Source organism: Polyodon spathula, chromosome 14 (genome assembly GCF_017654505.1).
Source record: "Polyodon spathula isolate WHYD16114869_AA chromosome 14, ASM1765450v1, whole genome shotgun sequence".
Classification (NCBI taxonomy): Eukaryota; Metazoa; Chordata; class Actinopteri; order Acipenseriformes; family Polyodontidae; genus Polyodon; species Polyodon spathula.
Genome location: NC_054547.1, coordinates 8,738,408 through 8,762,338, shown reverse-complemented (window position 1 = coordinate 8,762,338; position 23,931 = coordinate 8,738,408). Strand labels below are relative to the sequence as shown.

General features: G+C 35.7%; 1 protein-coding gene across 1 annotated transcript in view; it reads right to left on the bottom strand.

Annotated features, from left to right (window-relative positions):
* Positions 1 to 23,931, bottom strand: part of pappa2 (pappalysin 2) — a 78,632-nt gene that overhangs the window by 13,778 nt on the left and 40,923 nt on the right. The window contains exons 16-21 of the mRNA XM_041269637.1: positions 23,690 to 23,867; positions 19,816 to 20,029; positions 16,543 to 16,711; positions 16,039 to 16,171; positions 15,570 to 15,679; positions 14,138 to 14,209 (exon numbers count right to left, since the gene is read on the bottom strand). Coding sequence (XP_041125571.1) covers positions 14,138 to 14,209; positions 15,570 to 15,679; positions 16,039 to 16,171; positions 16,543 to 16,711; positions 19,816 to 20,029; positions 23,690 to 23,867 — 876 coding nt within the window. The remainder of the gene's footprint in view (positions 1 to 14,137; positions 14,210 to 15,569; positions 15,680 to 16,038; positions 16,172 to 16,542; positions 16,712 to 19,815; positions 20,030 to 23,689; positions 23,868 to 23,931) is intronic.

Genomic DNA, 23,931 nt, shown 5'->3' with positions numbered 1-23,931 from the left:
TTTGCAAACTTCATCTTTCACTCTTGCTGCATACCCTAAAAACTAGAGAATAAAATAAGTGGAGACTGAGAACTGATTGAAAATAGACATGGATTTAGCACATCTTGTGTAGGTATTTCAGGATACATATTCAGGTGGCAGTACTGATCATTTAGGTTCAGGTGAAGTTTAATGATATTCAGGACAGTCGTTCTACAGATAAAACTAGTCTTTAGCCTAATCAGTCAAAGGCCAGAACTTGAGATTAGATTAGAGGGCAAGACCATCTGGCAGCTGACCATGTCATGATAATTTTTACTGCAAATAAATGCCTTTATTTGTTGTTTGAACTCTTTAATGTACAGATTTTTTTTTTTTTAAATCAATGTTTTGATTTCCTTTCCTTTTATTTTATTTTTGTATTGCTAAACACCTATCTGATTGTTTCACGATCCTATGCCATGTGATAGTGCCCTACAATGGAGTTTCCTGAATGAGGGATGAAAGTTCTGACGTTTCCCTTTGCCAGTCATACAGATTTGAAAGTCATAAAAGATTTTATAGCATGGGTAGTCCAAAGGTTCTCAACAAATGGTGTGTTATAAATAGGCTTGCTACTATTGTATTAGATTTTATTTTTCCAAATCGACGATTAATATTGACATTTATCTTAGAAAGAATTTACAGTTTTTTGTTAATCTTTATTTTTCAATTTAAGCAGAGAATGGGTGAAATCAACCTTTATGCTTTAAAAAAAAAAACTATTTACATTTATTTCAGTCGAACTCTTATTTTTGGGGAATTCGAAGTTTAGCAGTTGTTATTGGTAGGAAGGAAGTAGAGAGAGGAGCCCTTGTTCATGCCCCCTGAATAAAACAAAAAATCTACAAACAGCTGCTGTGTATCAACCAATTACCATTCTAGCCTTCAAGGCTAATTTATTCCTCATTCTAAAGTGAATTTTGAAACCACCCATTTTCTACGTCACAAATGTGCAAAATTAAATATTTTCTACAAACCTAATTAACCCCATAGCAACAATTGTGAAACCATGCCTTAATCTTACAGAGCTTTACAAAGGAAGATTAAAAAAAAAAACACATCAAAGTTAAAACCATCTGCAAAACAATGCAGAGTCAGTTTATCAGTATTGACGCAATGTGTCAAACCTCAAGACAGAATTATTTCTGCAACTACCATGCGCAATTAACCCCCATAGCAACAATCACCAAGACGTCTGTCCATGTTATAGACTGCCACAAACAATGCCAGTAAAACTCCCAGCCAGAACAAAGATGGGGATCTGCTCAAAGAAAAGTTAAATTAAATGCGTCAAATTCTCAAAACAAACACAAAACAATAATTACAATTAACTCCCTAACAACAATCACCAGGTTGTTAGGAATCTGATACTTCTGGGATACCAGTGTTACTGTTGGAATCTTAAAAACATGTACGTTGTCACTGTGGTGACTTAACCATTATTGCAATCTTATAGAAATATCTGTTAATGCTACCTACAGCTATGGCCAAAAGTTTTGCATCACCCAATAGAATTAACTATACATTTTGCTTCATAAAGTCAAATGAAACCTGCTGAATAATGTTACATTAACATATTGAATTACGTACCGCTTGTAGTTTTCCAAAAACTGACAAAAATATTGACATTTTGAAATCTAACATGAAATACTCTACTCATCTATTATTGCTTCTTGTAGACTTCTGTGATATAATTTTGTAGTTTTGTTGATTACATGATGTTACATAAAGGATCTAAATTATGTTCATATAGTCTTGTTATTATTATGTTTCAATTCTAAAATTGATAGGTAGTGTATAACTTTTGGCCATCCACATTCTAGATGAATACATTGTGTCTGTAATTTGCTTGTAAATACATATAATATTACACTAAGGTAATGCTGAACTAATTTAAAGTATCCCTCCTATTATACCTTAAACCTTCAATTAACACTTGACAAGAACAGTCAACAAGAAGTCTTTATTAATGCATTTTTTGTACATAATGTCCTGTATGTCATGAAAGCTTTATTAAATGGATAATCAATGACATGTTCATCTTGCATTAAGATGATTGGCTAAAAATATATACTGCAGATTTAGGGACCGATCTTCGATCTTCACGTGATCCCCTCGCTAAATTTGTGCCTCACAAAAAAATTGTGCTTTGAGAAATATTCCAAAATGGCACAAAGCAGTTGTGAGACATTGGAATATAGCAGTTGTCTGAGCAATTCGCAAATCTGTTTGTGCCTCGCAAAGCCGTCTGCACATTCACTACCAATATAGCAACTGCACACAACAGCCAAGCGAGAATGCAGAATGATGGACAGTCACCATTAGTAATGTGACAAGATTCTATCATTGGTGTTGCCACAATATGTACCGATATGACAGCAGACGAGACCACACAATATATTGTGCACACATACATACGGACCATTCAAATACACAATTGGCTCTATAGCTAGGCGCCGAGTTTCCAAATTAATGTACCGATAACGCCACTGTTTTATTGAATATGGACTGTATTGAGTAGGTGTCTTTAAAGGCCACCTGATCTGACATAGCTGTATGTTTTTGAAGTAAAATTTTAAAAAAATTCTTTGGATACTGTCGTTTTTTTCTGAATGTTTTTTTTTTTTTTTTATATATATATCTATATATATATATATATATATATATATATATATATATATGATATATATAATTATATTTTATACAATAAAACGCTTTTTATTTTGGATCTGTCGCAAAGTAAACATCAATCAAGCATTTTTATATACACAATACACAGTATACGTGTTATGTTATTCATTCGACCCATTTGAACATCAAGATTAAGCCCAGTTTGTAAGGTTTTGAGTGTCGCCAGAATGGATTTTTTTTCGTTATGCAATTTTTTTTGTAAGAATCATAATTAATTCTAAATATGCTCCTAAAATGTTAATTGTAACCTACTATGATTTCTCAATAAATGAACAGTCTGTGCACAATTAGCAACACCTACATTCAGCAAACTGGACAGCTGCATAAAAACGGCCAGAAATTACAGTTAACAGAACTGTTTGTCCCGCCTCAGCTAACTTATGATTGGACTGCTGCAGAGAAAATACAGGTCTTTCATTAGTTGATCGTATCACCGGTCTGATTTTAGAAAAACATTAACTGCAGCTGTCCACCCCTCACCCGTAATGCACAGCAACCCATGGAATAGCCAAATAAAGCAAAGGGCCACAAGAAGGGTGTATGATGTATTTATACAATTAATTTACAGATGTGTGGCAACACACAACAAAGATAACAGGCAGGACAGCCCTCCCCTCTTCATCCTTCTCTCAATCTACATTTCCATGCTTTGGTGGTACACGTTGGATGCCGATATGCCTGTGGAGCAGTGAAGAACACATATAACTGTATATGTATATATATATATAAACACACTACCGCTGTCCATCATATCAATGCAATACCCAGTGATAAAACACATAACTGATCCGCCCATCCGGTGTATGCGGATGGGGGGGTTCTGTATTATTGTACGTTTGTACTATCGTACCCAACTCCAGAGTGGAATGTTACTTTGATACTATTTGAGCCAGCAGTGCGCAGTTATTGGAACTAGCAGTGCACAGTTATTGGAACTAGCGCATCGCAATTATTGCGCAGATATTAGTATATTCAGACAAATTAGGGCTTTCACCCAATTCAAATTTGATTGCGCTATGTGCATATTGAATGTCCACCTGGAATACATTTGCTTCTCATGTTTCTATTTACCGATGCATTACCATATGCTAATAGGACCGTATTAAAGGAACAGAAGGAAGGCAGTGTGCTGGACAGAGGTGAATGAATGTTTCCACACTTGTCTGTTGGGCATGGGAATACGCTATAAATGTCACTATGATATGCACATGTTATATATGGAAATATATATGGATATTATTATGGAAACAAAAAAAAAGAGGCTTATTGCTTGTATGTTGTTGCCGCAAATTTACTATGGTGATGCAGTATATAGGTTTGCATCACCATCAACTTTAGGTAAACTGGACTCACTATATCATGCAGCATTGAGGTACAATACAAATACAAGATTTATTACTCATCATTGTATATTATACGATTTGGTAGGCTGGACGTCTTTGGCTTTACGCAGGTTGAAGCACTGGTTTATTCTGGTATATAAGGCTATTCAATGTAAATTATATGAAAATACTTATTTAAATAAATACCTTATAGCTTCCCATAGTAACCATAGCCTCAGATCTCATTCTTTCTTGCATTTTAAAATCCCAAATGTGAGTACTGAGGCTGGTAAAGGATACTTTGCTTATTATGCCCCATGGTCCTAGAATGAGTTCGAGTCCAAACTAAAGCTGCAGACCCAGATATCTTTATTGCAATTTAAGAGTAAACTGCATGATTTCATGCATGATTTTGAGAGTTGTAATTGTTTTAAATAGTTGACTACTTTTGCGTATTTTGATTATTGTTTTAAATGTGATTTGCCTGTGTCTTAATTGTATTTTATTGTGCATTGACTTACTTCTACATGCTTGGCTAGGTCTCACTCGTAAAATAGGTTTTAATCTCAATGTGACTACAAGGATAATAAAATAAATAGATTATATAGCCAATGCTACATATTAGTAGGCTGTAGCATGCACCAGGTAGGGGTCAGGACTGGTAGGTGATGCAACACAACAACATTGATACACTTGTAGGGGTCGCGGCTCTCTTGTATAGCTGATCGGCGCTGTAGCAGCTGTGCTGGAGGTATCGGGTTCAATCTCTGCCTGTGCAATGCATTTTCATTTTTTTTTTATATATATATATATATATATATATATATATATATATATATATATATATATATATATATATATATATATATATATATATATATATATATATATATATATATATATCCTGCCTGGTATTGACTGTTGATCTACCAAAAAACTTTTTTTAAAAAATAGGAAGATATTGCATAGTTAGCAACCAGTTTGGGGTCATACAAGTACTAATATATTTATGCACAGTTTTTGTCGTCTTATATATTATAGATTATAAAATGACGACTCGTGTGTCTAGAAAAAACTTCTGAATAAGGTGTCTAGAAGGGCTAGTATTCCGATAGTATACTAATACTAAGTGGGTATTCAGTATCACGTTTTCGGAATACTGGTATCCAGAATAAGGACGGATTCCTTCAGAATACCCTGTTTGCGTGGCATGCAATAGCTATTCAAATTTCCCACTATTCTGAATACAAATGAAATCCTGATAGCAGGACAACGGAACAGGTGCCCGGATAGCAATATGGGTGCAGTCAATTGCACCTACCACACGCGGCAGGTGCGTGACCTCATAAAAACCCTGCATTATCTCCTCACTGTTTGCTCTGGTACTGGGGAATTTAATATGTTCCTCAGCACGTCGCAGCAACACAGTTATGAACTGGTCAAGGTGGCGGGACACGGCTGACTGGTTGATCCCCACTATATCACCTGCTACCTTCTGGAAGGTCCCAGTAGCCAGGATACACAGACAGACAGACACTACCAATTGCTCAGACAAGACATGACTGCGCAGGTTTGTTCAGGCCAGGTCATCATGCAGCATGTAGCAGTCGAGACAATACCTGGACACGATTTGCTCATTGCTGAGCTCCTCATACGTGTGCCGAGACCGGTGCACCCTTTCAGCATATCTTTGCGGGTTGCTGTTGCTGGGTGTGCCTTGCATCATTCACACCCACATGTCGTCGGACACGCTGCATGCTACCCACTTTCCCATTGTTGCCTGTTTGTAGTCAGTGCTGGAATGGTAGTGTGCGCGGAGTTAACGCAGTCCTTTTACAATCCTTATTCTGTGTGTCACAAACCTGGTTTTGTGCTTGGCACATACGTTCGAATATACCAGGATCACACATATTGTCGGCCACTCCCCCATATTGTGCGAAGCATACATTTTATTTCTGCGCAGCGCAGAATGGATTGTGACGAATATCGGGCCTCTAGTGTTATCAAAAGGGCAGCTCAAGTGCTCCTCCAGCTTTACTTTAGACTTGCTGGCCTAAAACAAAAAAGTAATTTGCGAGAAATCATTGTCAACATGTCAAAATATATCTATAATGTATCTAAACAATAGAAAGACTGGAATCCTACAGGGAGTGCAGTTTCTGTCCTTCAATGAGAGTGCTGCTCCAAATTCCCTGTGCTGCACGAGAAAGAAAACATGTCTGAACAAAACGCGGAAGCAGCAATTCCAGGAAAAAAAAAAAATCGATGGACTTAATGAAATATATTAAAAGAAATCTGATAACGGCAAGCACAAGACAGAGTCTGGCACAACTCACGTTAATTGTTTTCTGTAGTTATGGAAGAAATTCCTAACATGCATGGACATTTGTCACACTTAGCCAAACACAAATTATTTATTATTGTAAGTCCTCTCAAATTAAATTGAGTAAGACAAATGCTAGGATCAAACCACTGACACAGAAGAGAACATATCCCCAACCGCACCACCCATCCTCAAATTGACACACTGAAATAACAGACTAATGAATAGAATAATACTTCACAAAGAGCTAAGACTTAAAAGTAAATGTAGGTCTTACATCACTGTACAACCTATTACCAGCCCTTACTGTCAGAAAGCATCTGGATAGGGTCTACTAAGGAACATTCAAAGACATATGGTGAGGTGTAATTTATTATGTTGTCACTACGTCTCCAGTGGCAAGCAACTGTTTTGCTTAGCAACAGATGAGAATAAGGGGGAAAAAGAAACTGTCTGGCAGGTCAGAGAAGTATTTTGGTAACAGAAGAAGTTTTTATCCGAGTTTAAGTGTTCCGTAGATGGTTCCAGATCTGACAAGGTTTCCTCCTTTTTCTAGTTTCTCACAAAATGTTTGTTCATCACAAGATTTTACACCAACAAGACGATTTTTGATAAGACTTTTGCCTTGTTTTCCTACATTCATTTCCCTTAAGGACGTACGTTATAAGAAGTTCATTCAAAGAAGTAAATGGGTTATATCTAATATATATATATATATATATATATATATATATATATATATATATATATATATATATTTTTTTTTTTTTTTTTTTATGTGTTTTAAAGGTTGTACACGTACTACACATGTGTAGGATTCTGTAGACAAAAGCTTTCAGTTTTTATTACAGTTATGAAACAAAAATGTAATGTTGCAAATTATACCTCTGGCTTTTAAATTTAGGCAGCGGTGCTGGCAGGAAAGTTACACTAACTGCGGGAGGTTTAGGTAAATAAAATGAATATGGAGTACTTGGTAGTTAAGACAAGAGATTCTCCAAGTGAGGTTTTGTTTATATAACCTACGTTTGGAAAAAAATTCCATATGGGTCCATTCTTTATTTATTACACAGAAATATTATTGGGTACGGATTAAGACGACAAATATACGAAAATAATAATGATATGATATGAAATGAAATATTTTTCAATTTTTTACATAATATACAACACCACAGTGTCAGGTTACTTTTACTGTACATATTTACACACACCACACAAATGAAATGAGATGAGATTTATATAATATATATATATAAATATATATCTATATATATGATATATATATATATATATATACAATGTATATATTATTTTTAAAAATCTAACTGGTGACTCGACGACTCAGAGATTAGAGATTAGTACAGACATATATCCTGGTTGTGTAATTATGTACCAGAACGATTTTTGTACTTAATAAATATACTACGATGATGATGAAATGATAATAATAATAATAATAATAATAATAATAATAATAATAATAATAATAATAATAATAATAATAATAATAATAATAATGCAAAAAGGGATGCAGTGAAGTTTAGAAAGATTAATAAAATAATACAAAATAAATCCTAAGGCTGGAGTTTAAGAAAAAAAAAATAAAAGTTAATTTACCCAAGTACTAAACAGATCTTACAGAATCTTTTTTTTTTTTTTTTTTGCCATTAAGCTCCCTGATGTTACTTTATTTCCGAATTCACCTAAAATGCTTATAGATTGGCCGATTTTACACATGAACCGTATCATCTCTCTCTCTCTCTCTCTCTCTCTCTCTCTCTCTCTCTCTCTCTCTCTCTCTCTCTCTCTTATATATATATATATATATATATATATATATATATATATATATATATAATATTATATATATATATATATACTAAAATATTATAAAATAAATGTTAACGTTTGATTTTCCAGGATTCCATCTTATTTCCAAAGCAGGACTGAAGGGTCAAATACAATGAGATAACACAGACACTTATAACGCACCCAGAGCGTGTGGATATTAGAGTATATCCCACACCTTGTCGTGCCTTGCGCGCACATATATAACTGGGGGTGATGTTACCACAGCAATTTAAAGATTCTTTACTCATAGCTTATATATGCCAGCTTTACTACTGTCAATATACAGTAAATCGAATCTGTCTGTAGTGTAAAGTATAGGGTTTATGTATCCATTCTTCTAAAACCAGTCAGGCTTGGGATGAAGTGCTGCCATTTTGTTTGGTAAGGTGCTCTTTTGTGGCAGTCATAGGTCTTGCTTTAAGTTTCCAGGACATATTTCTTTAAGGTAGTCATTTTGAAGATGCACAGTAAATTAATATGTTCTGCAGACTAGTACAAGTTCAGTAGAAATTAAAAATGTGTAATACATCTTTGGCTTATGTTGAGAGTTCCACTTTTAACCTATATTGTAAGTACATTACCGCTACATGTAATGAATGCAACAGTATGCGATGTCTGTAGGTATTGTGGGTGGAAATTGGGAATACAATTCAGGATAGAAGAAGTCCAGAATTCTTTGAAAAAAAAATCTAGATAACTGATCTGTTCAACTCTTGGTAACATTTCCTTAAAGCTGATGAACAAAGAAATTCAGCTTAGCATGAAAAGTATTGAAGCTCCCTTTTAGCCATGCTGGAAATGTTGTAATATACTTTGCCCTTGAAGATTTTTTAATGGGGCTTTTAGTAAAAAGCTCTGACAGGACAAATCATAAACGCTGCATTACCCTGGGGACAAGCTGCCTTCACATTCATATGTAAACTCCAGAATATGGACATGCCAATACAAATTGGACTACGTAATATAAAGTACTGGGTGTACTACCCTAGGTCTTAACTGGGGGTGAATGATCTCCTGCCATGTGACAAGAAATACACCAGCTCTGTACCAATGCTTTACAACATCCCCCTGTGTTGCCAACAGTGGAAGGATAAGGTCTCATGTTTGTTCATTTTTTAAGAGCTGATCTGGCCCTTGTGGTTTCGGCTTCACCAGATTCCAGCACTGCCCCTGGATTTCACTCCAATCAGCTCTGTTTGAATATGACGTGATTTTCTGGCCTCTAGTCTTTATGATTTATTTTTTAAGTTTGTATCGCAGAGACTGTAAATCACTGCAGCACGGGGCCTTGTGGAAAAGCTACTGGAAATCCCATAGGGACGACCTGACATGTTTGCCTCAGTAATATAAAGCACCTGGAGAGTTCAGCTATACAGGTCAGTGACTCTGCAAGCAGGCTTAATCCAGTAATAATATTTAGACATCAATCTACTGTGGGGTCTTAAAGACTCGGTGCTTTTATAGTCAGAGGTCTGAAAAATGTATCAAAAGTAAAATTTTATAGAAATACAGAATGTCTATTCACATTCTCACAGACACATGTTTAGTTTATATATGTGTGTGTATACATAATTAGAAGCTTAAAAATAAATTATTTAATACGAATTAATGTATAATTAATGTATGTGTGTGTGTGTATATATATATATATATATATATATATATATATATATATATATATATATATATATATATATATATATATAAATAATATGGACTGGAGAGGAGGCTCATAGTGGGAAACTATGGCCCCTGAGGTAAGAACTGTAGTTACCAACAGGGAACTGTAATGCCCGAAGGCGCAGGTAACTATAGTTCTTCCTGAGGGGCCTTTAGTTTCCCACTATGAGCCAAGGTCTGCAGTCCATATTTGTTTAAGCATGATTGTGCAATTTGATGGAGTTTGTAAAAAAAAAAAAAAAAAAAAAAAAAAAACAAACAAAAAAAAAAAAAAACGTTGACCATAAACAGCGTCATCAGGGCTGTAGTTGGATCTATTGTTGGTCTTGTGATGAGGTTTTGGCCAAGCATATGCCAGAATTTGTAAGGACTGATTCATATATGTAACAATGGCTGCTTCAAACTGAATAATGCTCAGTGCATTGTGCAGGACAAAGTGAGTGGATAACTGTACACATATTGCAGATGTAGGCACTAACCAGTAAGTAAAGGGCTACCAGTTACTAAAACAATTCATTCAGTGATGACACTTGTCAGCCACCAGGGGAGGTTAGTCACAAAAGGGCATATCACAACATCACCACGAATACAAGACCATGCATTCATCACCACGAGGGACATTAAAGCGCCGACCATTACAGCGACTGCCCATAACAGTGGTTGTTGTTGCCGCTATTTTGGCCCCAAAACTGACTTTGGTGTGTTTCTTTTGTCCGCCTCCGCCACAGTATGTATAAATGTTTGTTTGCCCGTTTGGCAGGGCACCTAAAAATATAATCCTGTAAACTGCTGGAGAATAGATTTATACCGTGTGTGTGTGTGTGTGTGTATGCTCATGCAAAGCTTACAAACCCTAATTAATGGAAGCGTAACACCCTACAATTAATGTTGAATATAGTACATTCCAATAAACACCCCTACTTATTTATGGTAAATATATGTAGATGGTACATTCCTAAAATCCCCTTATTCTTCTGTTTTCTAGTATAAAAAAAGTTCCAAAAACCATCAGTTCAGCTTGCTACAGTTTCGTACTGCTCTGTTTGTGTTGTGCTATTGTAGCCCTGAATATATATATTTTCAAAGAAACAAGAAATCACCATTTAATGTGTGTAACAGAAGTATACACTGGGATGGATACCTTTGACAAACACCTGTGGATATTGACCAATTGCAGTATACGCTGAGCCCTGGAGGGTGGAAGACTCACTCAAATAAAAGATATGACTGCACAATTAAATAATAATAATAATAATAATAATAATAATAATAATAATAATAATAATAATAATAATAATAAACTAAAATTTCAAAGACGAGCCTTTGAGTCTATGTCAGGAAAATTTTAGCTTCTCGACGTTCTATATTATCGCCTACATATCTCTAGAGTATACTACATATAGTCTCTGTGATGTATTTGTAAGGGTCTTTTAATAGACCCTTTTATTAGAAATAGTGTACAGACCCTGATTAGAAGTAGTACTATAATAATAATAATAATAATAATAATAATAATAATAATAATAATAATAATAATAATAATAATAATAAAAACTATGTGCCAAGCAAGTATATAAAAGGAGAATTATATGACATTTTAATTTCAAACAACAAAATCGAACTTGCTCTGGATAAAAGAGTCATGCTAAAAAGAAAACAGTGGGTTAAGTATGGATATGACAGGGCAGAGAAGCAAGGACAACAGTTTAAAGTTAAACTCTATTTAAAAATTAAATCTGTACAAAATATACATAATAAATAAATGACTAAATAATAAATCCAAACACGTCATGTCCTTGTATCAGTCCTAGGACTATATAAAACAGGATAGGAAAATGATGCCACAAGTGGGCAGAGTTAGTAAACAGAGGAGCTTTTCTGGAGCTCATAGAGCAATTTAACAGTGCGCTTGCAATGCTTTTAATGTATTTGCGCTTGCCCTGGCAAAATGTTTCTTGACATAATCAAGTATTAATTTGTATTAACAGTCATAAATGAGTAGGACCGCACCTATTAAATGGATCAATATTATTGTGGTGAGACTTATGACTGATGTTTGGGTACATCTGGTTTTAGTTTTAATGACCTCACCTAAGTTTAATAATGATTATACCTATTATTGTTGGAAGACATGTAGATATAGCTGGCAGAGATAGTGATAGTTCACATCAACCTTAACCTTTGCATACAGTAGTTGCCCAGAACCAACAACATTTCATTGAAATTTGCTGCATCAACAAAGTTTCTGTGTTGCAGAGTAACAACAGTAAGAATTAACTACACATAATGAAAAATATTTTTAAAGGGCCTGTAACAGGGACAACATACTGCCTCAGGCTTCTGGAACGCACACATGGGTCCACAGGAAAAAGCGAGATGCTCAGCCAGTGACGCACTGCAGCCTTGTTTTGTTTACAAACATCGTGGCCGAGGATTGGGCGGTTGTGGTTCATTAACCAGCTGGTGGGCGTGTTCAGACGGAGCGTCTCGCTTCAAAAGGGAGCCGCTGAGAGCCAAAACAAATCTGTCCGTGCCGAGGAGCAAAAATAAAGAATAAAGACTAAAGAATGAAACATCATTAACTTCTGACCGCTGCAAGTGGAACCAGGATCCGCATTTGATCATTTTCCCTTAGGGACAGGGACTCGTTTCGGGATTCTTAGATCCCAACAAAAAGTATAACTGTCTGTCAGCAGGACCTCTCTGTTTCGTGAGAGCGGTGCACAGCGTATTCACAGACCCTTTTGTTTTGAGTTTCGTTTGCTCATTGTTTATTTCTTTATTTTACACCACCATGCATTGTTGCCTGTACAAAAATAAATCTTGAGGAGTGTTTTGAATACAGCTTCCATGTCTCTTCCTTCGATCTCAATCACTGGACTACCCCCACACTTCTATCACAGAGATACAGATTCTCAAATGCCAGAGCCACCATTTTCTATCATGCTTCTACCAATTTTCGATGACTGAACAATGATAAATCACTGAAATTGTTAAAATACGCTACATTTAGGAAAATTACTTCAGTTGAATATGGGTGCTGGAAATGCAATGAACCTACAAAGGTCATACCAGTTAAGAAACACAGATGTTTCCCTAAAACTTTCATTGGCAAGGTATCTAGTGTCTCCATGAGCTCCCCACTGAGAAAAAAACATTACTTTCATCCTCTGGCAAATATATCTATTGAACTACAAATTTATGAGAACCATCTTGTGCTACAAAATGAGCTACTGCATTCATTACAATGTAATATTTCTTTAAATCCCTAACAAAGTAGAACATACAGAAGAACAGTTATTTATTCCAGATATATAATAACATCATTGCATACATAAATATGATTTAAAGGGAAAGACGAGCCTCACTTCTCTTTCCGAGCCAAGGTGTTATTGCACCTGAGTATCTTTAGAAATACTAAAAGAAACTTTCTAAATTAAATGAAAAATGTTTCAACTATAAAGTCTATAGACATTGAGAAAGCACTTATGTTCAACAAATTAAATATTATTTCTAAATATTCTTTTTAGAATTTGTATATGTACCGCTAATTTTAATTATGCATGATGATCCCAAGACAGAAATTAAAATTAAACTGCCCCCCCTGTTTTTAAAAAAAAAAAAAAAACCTTATCCTACTTCCTTGCACATGACTGTTTCCAATTCTGATTCTTCCTAAGACATACTGCAACAGATTAAATAGGGACTAGCATTTTGTATTTAGCTGTCACAGTTCATTGCAGTAACAAATCTGAATTAAACTATGTAATCACAAGTTTTGTCACTGGACTAAAAGTATCTGTGATCTCCTACATGTAAAATGATTATTATAATCCATGTAAGGCCTGGTGGTCACCTGTTGAGAAGGCAAAAGACCACTTGAAAACATAATGTTGACAGTAACTTTAGTTTAATCCAAGCCCATGTATTTCCAGTCGTGGATACCACCAATCCTATGAGTCTGTGGAAGGCCAAACCAGGTGAGAAATGTTGCTACATGCCAAAGACATATATTGGCAAGGGGGAAAGGCATATCTTTGAGCACACACTGAGAAACTGAGAAAATGCATCCTTCAGCTTCTGGCAAGTGTCTATTGAACTACTTTGAAAAATGTACGAATATCTTCTGCAAAATGGTTCTGCAGTTGTATCCCTAAATGGACACCTGTACCCATTCTACAGCTGAGAATCAAGTGCTGTATCCACCTTTAAAATACTTTAAAGAGTACATGTAGTTTTGACTTACTTCACAGGACTGTATGCAGTGAATGAGGCTTGGGTCCGGGTGCCATCTCATCAGTCCTGTGCACACAATACTCTAAATACAATCAAAAAAGAGAACTAATTAACTTACATTTTTTGGACTTGTAAAATAGGTACAAAACAATCCTATATAATACTGGCATGTGTGGGCAGTTGAGTATCCTCAGCAAACATTACAACTTCAAAGACATACGTTTGGTGTGTGGTAAATTGTAATTATGAATGAAATTAGAGGCAGCACAAAGTAGTCCACATTACCAATTATAAACAAAACATGTTATAAAGACACAGTTGTTGAAAAAATTGGTAATTTAGGAAACAAAGCAAAATTAAATTAGATGTAATACACCTACTGTTTCTTTAGGTCAAATTTAAGCCTCACAATGAACTGGTTTATGAAGATTGTGTTTGGTTGTGTGGCATTGTAACAAATATCATATACACATGCTGTTCATTTGTAGCCTTTTTTAATTATTAATAATATAAGGAATAGTGCATAATGCATGCCCAACTGTGCATAATAAGGCTGTCATTACAGTATATTGAGGTTTTCTGGTGACATATAAATCACAAGAGTGGTAGTTTAAACATAAACATTGCAGCGACTTTGGGAGACGGTGGATGGTTTTCATGAAGCAGGTATCAAGTTCCAGTACCACAGTACACAATGGCATGCTACCAATGTAGTCTGCGCGGCATGCTGCTCATTGTTTAACAGTAACCACACAGACCGCATTCTGCAGCCTTACAAAGCTGTTTAAACAAATATGATATCTTGCAGATCGGGAACCCTGCCATTCGTAATCAAACAATCCTCACGGGGCCAATGGGTTTCCAATAGTCCTTAATCTAAAGTGCTGTTTTTTGTTTTCATTTTAAAATGCTGATTTACAACATAAGCCGTTCGTCAAACAACGAATGACCAGAGGCAGTAAATGAACTCTCCCCTGGGCCCTCAGAACATGAGGTGGTAAAAGCTTTGGATGCAAACTCTGTCTAGCTTTGAAGTAATGCTATCCCTTCCTTGGCAACAGGAGGCCAGAAATATGACAAACGATATGAAATTCAGTTCCAAAATATTTGATTTGAGAGGCCGTAGCCTTCTAGCACATTGAAAGGTCACCCAATAGTAGTTCAGCAAATAAAGCTATTTATGTTTGATTCCCATTGACTGGGTATCAATAAATTTCATTAGGCTGTTTGTCCCCCATAAAAGGATCATTTGAGATCTTATACGTCTTCAGAGTTATGCTCTGAGTAGTTGATGACAACTAATTGTACCCCCAGTGGTCTATTTTTTCACCCTTTCAGGGTCTAGAAACAGGGTCATTGGAAGTAAGGGGAAGGTAATAATGCAGGGAGGTGCTGAATAAAAAAAAGAAAGGCCTGTATGCATATGTATATTTTCCTCTTACCTCAACCTGTGTTGGCTGCATCCAATGACTCATTGTGTCAGCCGTGATGTTATTGGGAAGTAACACTGGGTCACTCAGGGAGATGACGCACAATGGGTAACATACAGCAGCTAGAATTTCACAACATTAATATTAATGTAATAAATATTACATAAGCTACAATGCATCCTCTATAACTCTAGCTGGTGTTGGTAGGCTCTTGTTGCCCATTGAATGGTGCCTTCAAATGCCAGGTTTATTTGCTGTGCAGCAGTTTCACAAAGTGACATTAAATTCACCCTGTACAGGTATATCAGATAATACTACAGTCTTTGAAGTTCATCTGTTTTATACAGAGAGAGAACTGTTTAAGAGAACAATGCTTACAGTGTTTTTCGTGTCTATTATCTAAACACTATTAACCTTTCTAGTTTTAAACTTGCAGATCTATAATAACGATTGTCTTAAAGAAGGCAAGCCTTGCACTTACCCACACTGTATCCCTGCTCACAGCTGTACTCCACAAGGTTCAATTCAGGAGGCGGTGGGCACACTCCCTGCAGCTTTTTACATAGTTTGAACTCCTCAGTCCATTCACCTTCTTTAGTGCAGCGAATTGTGTGCTGTCAAAAAGAAACACACACACACACCAATAATTGTAGTTACTTCGTCAAGGTGAAATGACAACAAAGTTCAATTAAAATCCTGTTGAGGAGTTTTGCTTTAGTAGGTAAAGACACTTCTGTGCTTTCAAAGCACTGGCCATTTACATTGAAGGCAGGATCAACCTCGTCTTAGTCATTGTGCTGTTGAAACCACCTCTCCCCGGCTCAAGGAAATGTGCAATTGTAATGCAAATATATCAGTTTAAATGTTTCTCTGTGCTCCAGATCCAGTAGTAAAGTGAGCTAATAATACATGTCAAACATGCTACTGAAGTTAATAGAAAACAGGAGCGTAGTGTAGTCATAACCTCATTTATTGTTTATCTTACCCTTTCGCTTGGGTCAGGACAGTTGAGGGTGCACTGGCTGTCAAACCCCAGACCATTGGTGCAGCTATACATGCCCTCAAACACCAGGGGAGGGGGAGTACAAACAACTGGGGTGCAGCCCCCCTCCTCCCACTGCCCTCCTTCCAGGCACGCAATCTTCAGGAATCTCCTGATAGCACAAAGAAAAACACAATCAGGAGCTCAGAAACGCCAGAGTAAACATCATGACTACTTACCTTCCAAAAACTGGCTTGTGTAAAACTGGAAGCATTTAGTTAAATATTATACAAACGAATGAGGAAGCCTGTTCGCTGTCAGCAATTAAGATTCTCATTGAAACTCCAATAAAGCACAGAGCCATATAAAGAAAGAACATGATAATAATAAATATTAACAACATTTATGAAGGAGAGGAGGCCAATCGGCTCATCTCAGCCCATCCAGTAATTGGAGCAATCAGTTCAGCAAACATAAAAAAAAAGGGATACGTGAATAACATTTGATGCTGCTTTTTCTTTTATCTGTACTGTCCCACGGAGTGAGTTGGAACTACCACACATGAAATTATTAGGACCAGGACACAGCTTCTTTTCATTTACAACTCTGTGTGGTCTGAACAAAAGTAGAAAAAAACAAGGTAGTACTATAGGATCTCCAACAAAAGAAACCGTACTAATATTGCAAGTCCCAATAAGAGCTAAGAAAAAGAATTTTAAAACCTGATTTGGACTCATTAAGCAATTACTGTTACTCCATTACAAAAGTACTAAATATATATATATTTTTTAAAAATAAATATTTAATCATCACCGCAGGTTTTGTGTATAAAACCCACAAAGCTTTGCAGATGCAAGCACTCCCACACTACACCTGGCACCAACAGGCCACTAATGAACCCCAGGAGGCAAACCAGCCTTCTGATTGGTAAACATGACAGGTTATATAAAATGACCTTTGACCCTGACCAACTAGTAAGACTCTAATTAGTGTCAGTAGCTACCAGATCTGTAGGTAGTCCAAATTTACAAGAGAACTTCATTATGAACATATGGCCCCATTTCTGTAACATATTGCCTCTCTGCCTTCTATACTTTCTAGGACTTTCAAAAAACAGTGTTACTGTATTGAGCTTGTGGTATAGTAACAAGAGTTTTAGTAACAAATGATTTTCAAATGAAATGTGTTAATTAAATCAATCCATTAATGCTCTGAAATTGAGTCAATGAGGTCGTTAATGAAAGCATTTCCTGTTAAAAAGCTTAATTGTCACAGGTCACATACATCACTTCCTGTCTCAAAGACTTGATAAAGTCAAAATTCATGTTAACAAGGTCAAGAAAAATGAATGGAAGCATAATTCGCTGTTATGGAAACTACTAGTGAACAAATGGAAATAAAAAATAAAGGGAATATCTATTTTGTGTATAATTTGTAAACTTCATTTAAAATTGTGCATTTTGTCATGCAGAATGTGCATTTATTTAGAACACTTCACATATAAAATGCTGATTTACGATTATCTGGTGTGTGGGTAAAAATCAGACGGCAGGGATTAAAATAAATAAATAAATAATTAAATGCCATTAGTCATTTACCCTCATTTGGGGAGATATTTTGCCACACTTTGTGGTTAAAAATAAAAAATACTGTAAGCCTCATATATATATATATATATATATATATATATATATATATATATATTGGTTGGAATTTATTTTCTCATGATAAAATCTATTTTTGTATGTATTGTAGTACTGTAGACTATAAATACATACGTTTCAAGTGCCATTGTGTTTCTAGTTGTTAGTTATTTATTACACATGTATGCCATGTTAGAACTCCCTACCCAATACACAGTTTGTTTATAGGTAATTGTTCAGAGAATTCCTCTAATCATGCATTTTCTCTGGTACTCTTTGCTTGCCTCCTCGGTAAATAAACTCAACATGATTAGAAGTAGCCACGGACCACTTACAGCATTATAACATTTTATATGCATATAAACGTGTGAAGGTGAAAGTGTACATTGTACATAAAGTGTGGGGGGAGTCTGACAACATTACAAATACATCTAGGCAAAATCCATGTCAATGATCTCGATCATATTCCTAGTGCATCGCTGTGTGTCCTTGACGCCTGTTCTTCATTCTTGTGTGGATAAGACACAGGTGTTAAAAGCCAAGGATGCATTGCAAATCCCCAATCAACTAAGGAAGCTTTATTGTAATATCTAATATGCCATTTTCTATACCAAGATTTCAGTTGTATAATTCATAAAAAATCTACAGTAGATGCCAACTGTCATATAATGTATGTATGAAGAATTCAAATAGGCTACAGTTGCATTGATAATTTCTTGGTAGTAACATTACACTGGGTATAAATAACGACATATAATTTTAGCAATATAACAAATGTTCCGTAAGGTTACAGATGGTTAAAATGAGTGAATAAATCTCATTCACAACTACAAGTATAGAAAAGGCTGAAATATTTTCATAGTTACAAATATTGAATTATCGAGGTAGTCTATAAGACATTAACTCTGGTCCTGTACACTCTTTCTGTATCATCGCCGTCACAGGTGCGGTCTGTTAAATGCTTGTTTCAAGGTGAGTTATATACTCTTTTGTTAATTAAAAACCTCTCTTTCCAAGTGCAAATTAACTCATGATAAATTATGACAATTGATACGGATTTACTTTTAAATTCCCATGCAAACAAATGGAATAGTCGCAAGAAGCACTGCTCGTTAAGATATTAACATTATTTGGTAAATCATCATAATTTCGGAAATCACATTAGGACGATTATTTAATTACGAAATAGGCAAAAAAACCTCTTGAAATATTCCAAAATCAATGCTGCATACCGATTTCTTGATTAACACTGGAGTTATCATTTACGAACTTTTGAAAATCCTGCCCTATGTGGTGCATCATAAGTCAGGCTTCATAGACATAATTGTTAATATTGGTTGATTCTCTTTTTCTTTCAGGTATGAAATGTCTTTAAGGAAATTCAGTTTGTTTCTAAGATGTGTGGTGCAAGCAGGTGGGTGGTTTATAACAGAGCATTCTAATCAGCATAATATATGATATTGCCTATGATGCCTGACAATGGGCACCCTGAATATTGAAAATGTTGTATTATGCTACAAAAATTATTGTGGCTTAACTAAGCTTTTAATTTTAAATGTAAATTCCTTAAAATCCTGTCTCTAATAGGAGTTTGATGAAGCAGAGTAAGCAAAAAATAAAAAGCAACACTCACTTCCTTGGCATCTTGTTGGGGCTGCCTGTGACATAATACCCGGGTTTGCAAATGTATCGACAGATGGATCCTACATCGTGCCCTCCTAGTTGGCATCGAGGCACCAGAAGCTTAGCATTGGGCACAGCTGATGGAGCAGTGCATTCCAGCTTACAGTACGCTTCAGGGAAGGACCACAGTCCATCTTCTTGGCAGACCAGCCAATCCTTCCCTCCTGCCAGCACACAAATGAGCAAAAGCACATCACTCTCAGATATACATTTAGCAGATATACATTGAGCAGCCCCCTTGCACAAAAGAGGACACAGTCACAGAGCTGTTCTCTCTCATCTGGGATGTTTGTGAGGTTAGGGGGATCATTTTGGAAAGGACACTTTTGTGTCATTCCACAAGTGGGGCAACAGGGAGCTTAGATAGTTGCTGCTGTCATTTGCTAAAGACAGAAAAAAAACTATGTAAAAAATAAAGTACAGTAGCCATGTACATCTGGAGTCACTTTATAGAAATCACAACATTCCAAACCACCCGTGAGGTCTCATTCTTTCCTGATCCACTGTAACCAGGAGAATGGGATCTTCTCACTGCATGCATTTTAACACAGAAAAAGTAACCAAAAGGAAAGCTTTGAATAAATAGGTTTACAGGTTTACAGATTTTCTCAATTGCTAAAGTAACATTCATGAAACTATTAGCACAATTCTCAAAACAGTTAACGCAAACACAGAAACTGACTCATTTTCAAAACTCCTTACACATTACTCTGGGTAAAACAAATTCTAAACCATCTGTATGGCTCACTTAATGTAATTCCATCACTTTAATACAAGTTTCATATGTGAGTGTCTTTTTTTAAATACAAAATATATCTCCATGCTGTTGCTCACAATTACTCATTACTTTAGATAAGCATTCCACACAAGGAAATGCAAATTTCACAAATGATCAATCTCTAATCAAATTTCAATAATGCATAAAATGTTGATGTTACAAATTCTGCTGAAACATAGCGCAGGCAGGAAAACATGGGCAAGTGGTCATGGACATGAACATGGGATGATCGTGGTCTTGGTCGTGGAATTTGACATAGGCGATAGCCAGCCCAGGTGAGACCACAGCGTATTGCTGTAACAAATGAAATCCAGCCAACAATGGTGGACCTTGTCATCAACCGTGGTGTGACAATGAGGGAAGCAGGGCAGGAAGTGCAACCAAATCTGATCAACAGCTGCACCTATAATCCGTACATTTCAAACTGAGAATAGGTAAGTATGACTAGCAGTATTTTATGTAACCTATTACAGTAAATATGCATAGGGACTGAAATAAGAGCTGCCCATGGCGGCTAAGGAGAACAGCTGCTGTGACCTAAATGAAATTATGAGCGGCTTAGTGATGCAGAATGAAAATGTAATTGTAGTACCATTGATCATTGATCATGCAATTTTTTTTTTTTTATTATAAAAAAATACTAAATATAGTGCCCATACAATGACAAAAACATTACAAGTTTTGTGTATACTGGTTTTCTGTTTGATAATGTAAGCCTTTGAATTGCATAATCTACTTACAATTTAAATATTTTATTTTGGTTGAAGAGTCAAACGATATGAATGCTTGAAGAATTGATGTACATATAAATTTTTGCAAGATATATGAATAAATGTGGCATTTTTGCTTTATTTTGCAATTGTATTTGATATTTTGGAAATTGCACAACTGTTTTGGTGTTTGTGTTAACTGTTTTGAGAATTGAGTTAATAGTATCAGTAACTGTGCTTTAGTGATTGAGAAAAAATATATTTTTTGTCAGTACCTCAAATGGTCTAGGACAGTGCAGCAGCTTTATAAAACTACTGCCACAAAAGGGTTCATTTGTTTTTGGACGATACCTAAAACCAAATGCAGCTGTCTATTTTATCCTTACTGGGAGGCTTAGTAAATGACGGGTAGTGCTGTGGACACAACGAACACTATGAAAAGGATACATTAAAAATGCATTAAATAATGCTTGTCCTACAATTACATTTGTATAGGTGTAAATTTAATTTCTTATACATGTATGTTATTTTGCAAGCCTATTTGGGGAAAAATAGCTTTTTTTTTTTTTTTTTTTTTAACAATACCAAGGGTTTATGTGAGCTTTTTAATAAAATAAATCATACAGTGTTTTCTTCATGCATGGTAGCTTAAGACTGCATTTACAGCACTGTAGAAGACTTTATGGATATTTTCATGGCATGGTTTCAGATATTTCTTTTATTACATCATGCAGGGAACCCTGTTATAGCCATTAAAAAATAATGAATGATGCTGATGATTTCCATTACATGAGAGTAGATGTTAAGACTTCGTTAAAATGAAGGCACATGGCTTCACTAGTGGAAAAATCACTGACATTTTAAAAGGTATAGCTTTTCATTTCTACCTGAACAGTGCTTGCTATAACCTTCACTGGATCTGGCGTATAGCTGTGTAGATACCCACAGTAAAACATTTTGAATAATATGCACACAATTGCATTGGACTGAAACCTCTCACTAAGTAAGTTTGACAATTGTATGAAATCTGAAATGCTGTTCAAATAATATTTCAGATAGAAAATGTAATTTTTTTACACATAGGAATTAGTTTGTGAGCATGCATGGAATATATACAGCTATGGCCAAAAGTTTTGCATCCCCTACAATTTTAGGATTGAGACTTAAAAAAACAAACATAATTTAGAACTTTTATTTAACATCATGCAATCAAAGAAGTTACAAAATGATATTGTAAAAGTCTACCGAAAGCCAAAATAGCAGTATCGTATTTAATGTTAAATTTTGAAATATCACAACTATTTTGAACTATCACAAATAAAAACGTTATATTATTCAGCAAGTTTCATTCAACATTCATGAAAAATACTCAGGATTTAAAACTAAACTTATGTCTAAACAAAACTGGAAAAGGAGGCCTGGCATCAGCACAGCATATATAACAGACTTTAGGACAATCCCAGGGTCTTTTGGGGAAAAATACATTTCAGGTCCCAGTACACCAGGGAGCAGTTTCCCCAAGAAAAAATATTTAATGGACGGCTAATGGTTTTGTGGTTTTCTGTCTCAGCAACTGCAAGGTCCCTTAGGGACAGCGTACCTGAATCACTGCTTACATAGGCTACTGAGTGAGATTTAACAAGACTGAACTCTATGGGCCCCTTTATATTACATTATTTTATTTTTTATTTAAGACTGGGAGTTTGTTTGTTATTTGATAAAATGCTAAATGATATGCATTTCCTCTGTTTTAAGAAAACATTACTCTACCTGTCTCAGCACTGTTTCTATATTTCTACTGTATTCAGGCTGGACAGTTAGAGGTCTCATTTGTCTCTTGACGTTGCCACGTGACGGTATTTCTGTGACTCCCACCCACCAAACCTGAAATTGCATAGCTTCCTATTTAAACAGCAGACATAAAATAACACTGTTTTTGTTTTCTGGAACGAAGGCAATTTGGCCAGGAAAGTCACCACAAATGTGGACTTGCTTGAATTTTAATAGTAGTTCCAGCCCTCCCCTAAGTCTTCGATTTCTGATGTGATTCTGAAATGCTCCTGAGAAAGTTTACAACGTCAATGTGTGTGCAGCTCCCAGTAAGTACAACACTAGACAGGAAAACATATCAGCACAAAATTCAGGAAAGTGTTGGAAAATACTGTAATATATTAAATGTATACTACTCAATAAAACCGTTTTTACAGTTTGTCCTCCAGCAGTAAAATGGCAGCTCATTTTGAGATTGAGGCATACCATCAAGCACCATCACACCTGTGGTTTTAGTAGCATGTATGTTTGGTTTCTAAAAGTATATAAAATTATTTATGCCACACCTTGCATTTTAGCCGGCGAATTGCAGGAAAAGGAACATCGTTTTCCAAACATGGTCCCCCCTGGACAGGAGAAGGAGGCGAAGTAGACGTGGGATTGATCAGGAACCCCACAGTCAATGGGTTCGCAGGTCACATTCCTGTCCCATTTCCCATGCATGCACTCCAGGACAGTCTCCTTCTGCAGGGGGGGAAATAGAACTCTTCCCAGTCATTACATTAATGAGAATCCTCGAAAGAACAGC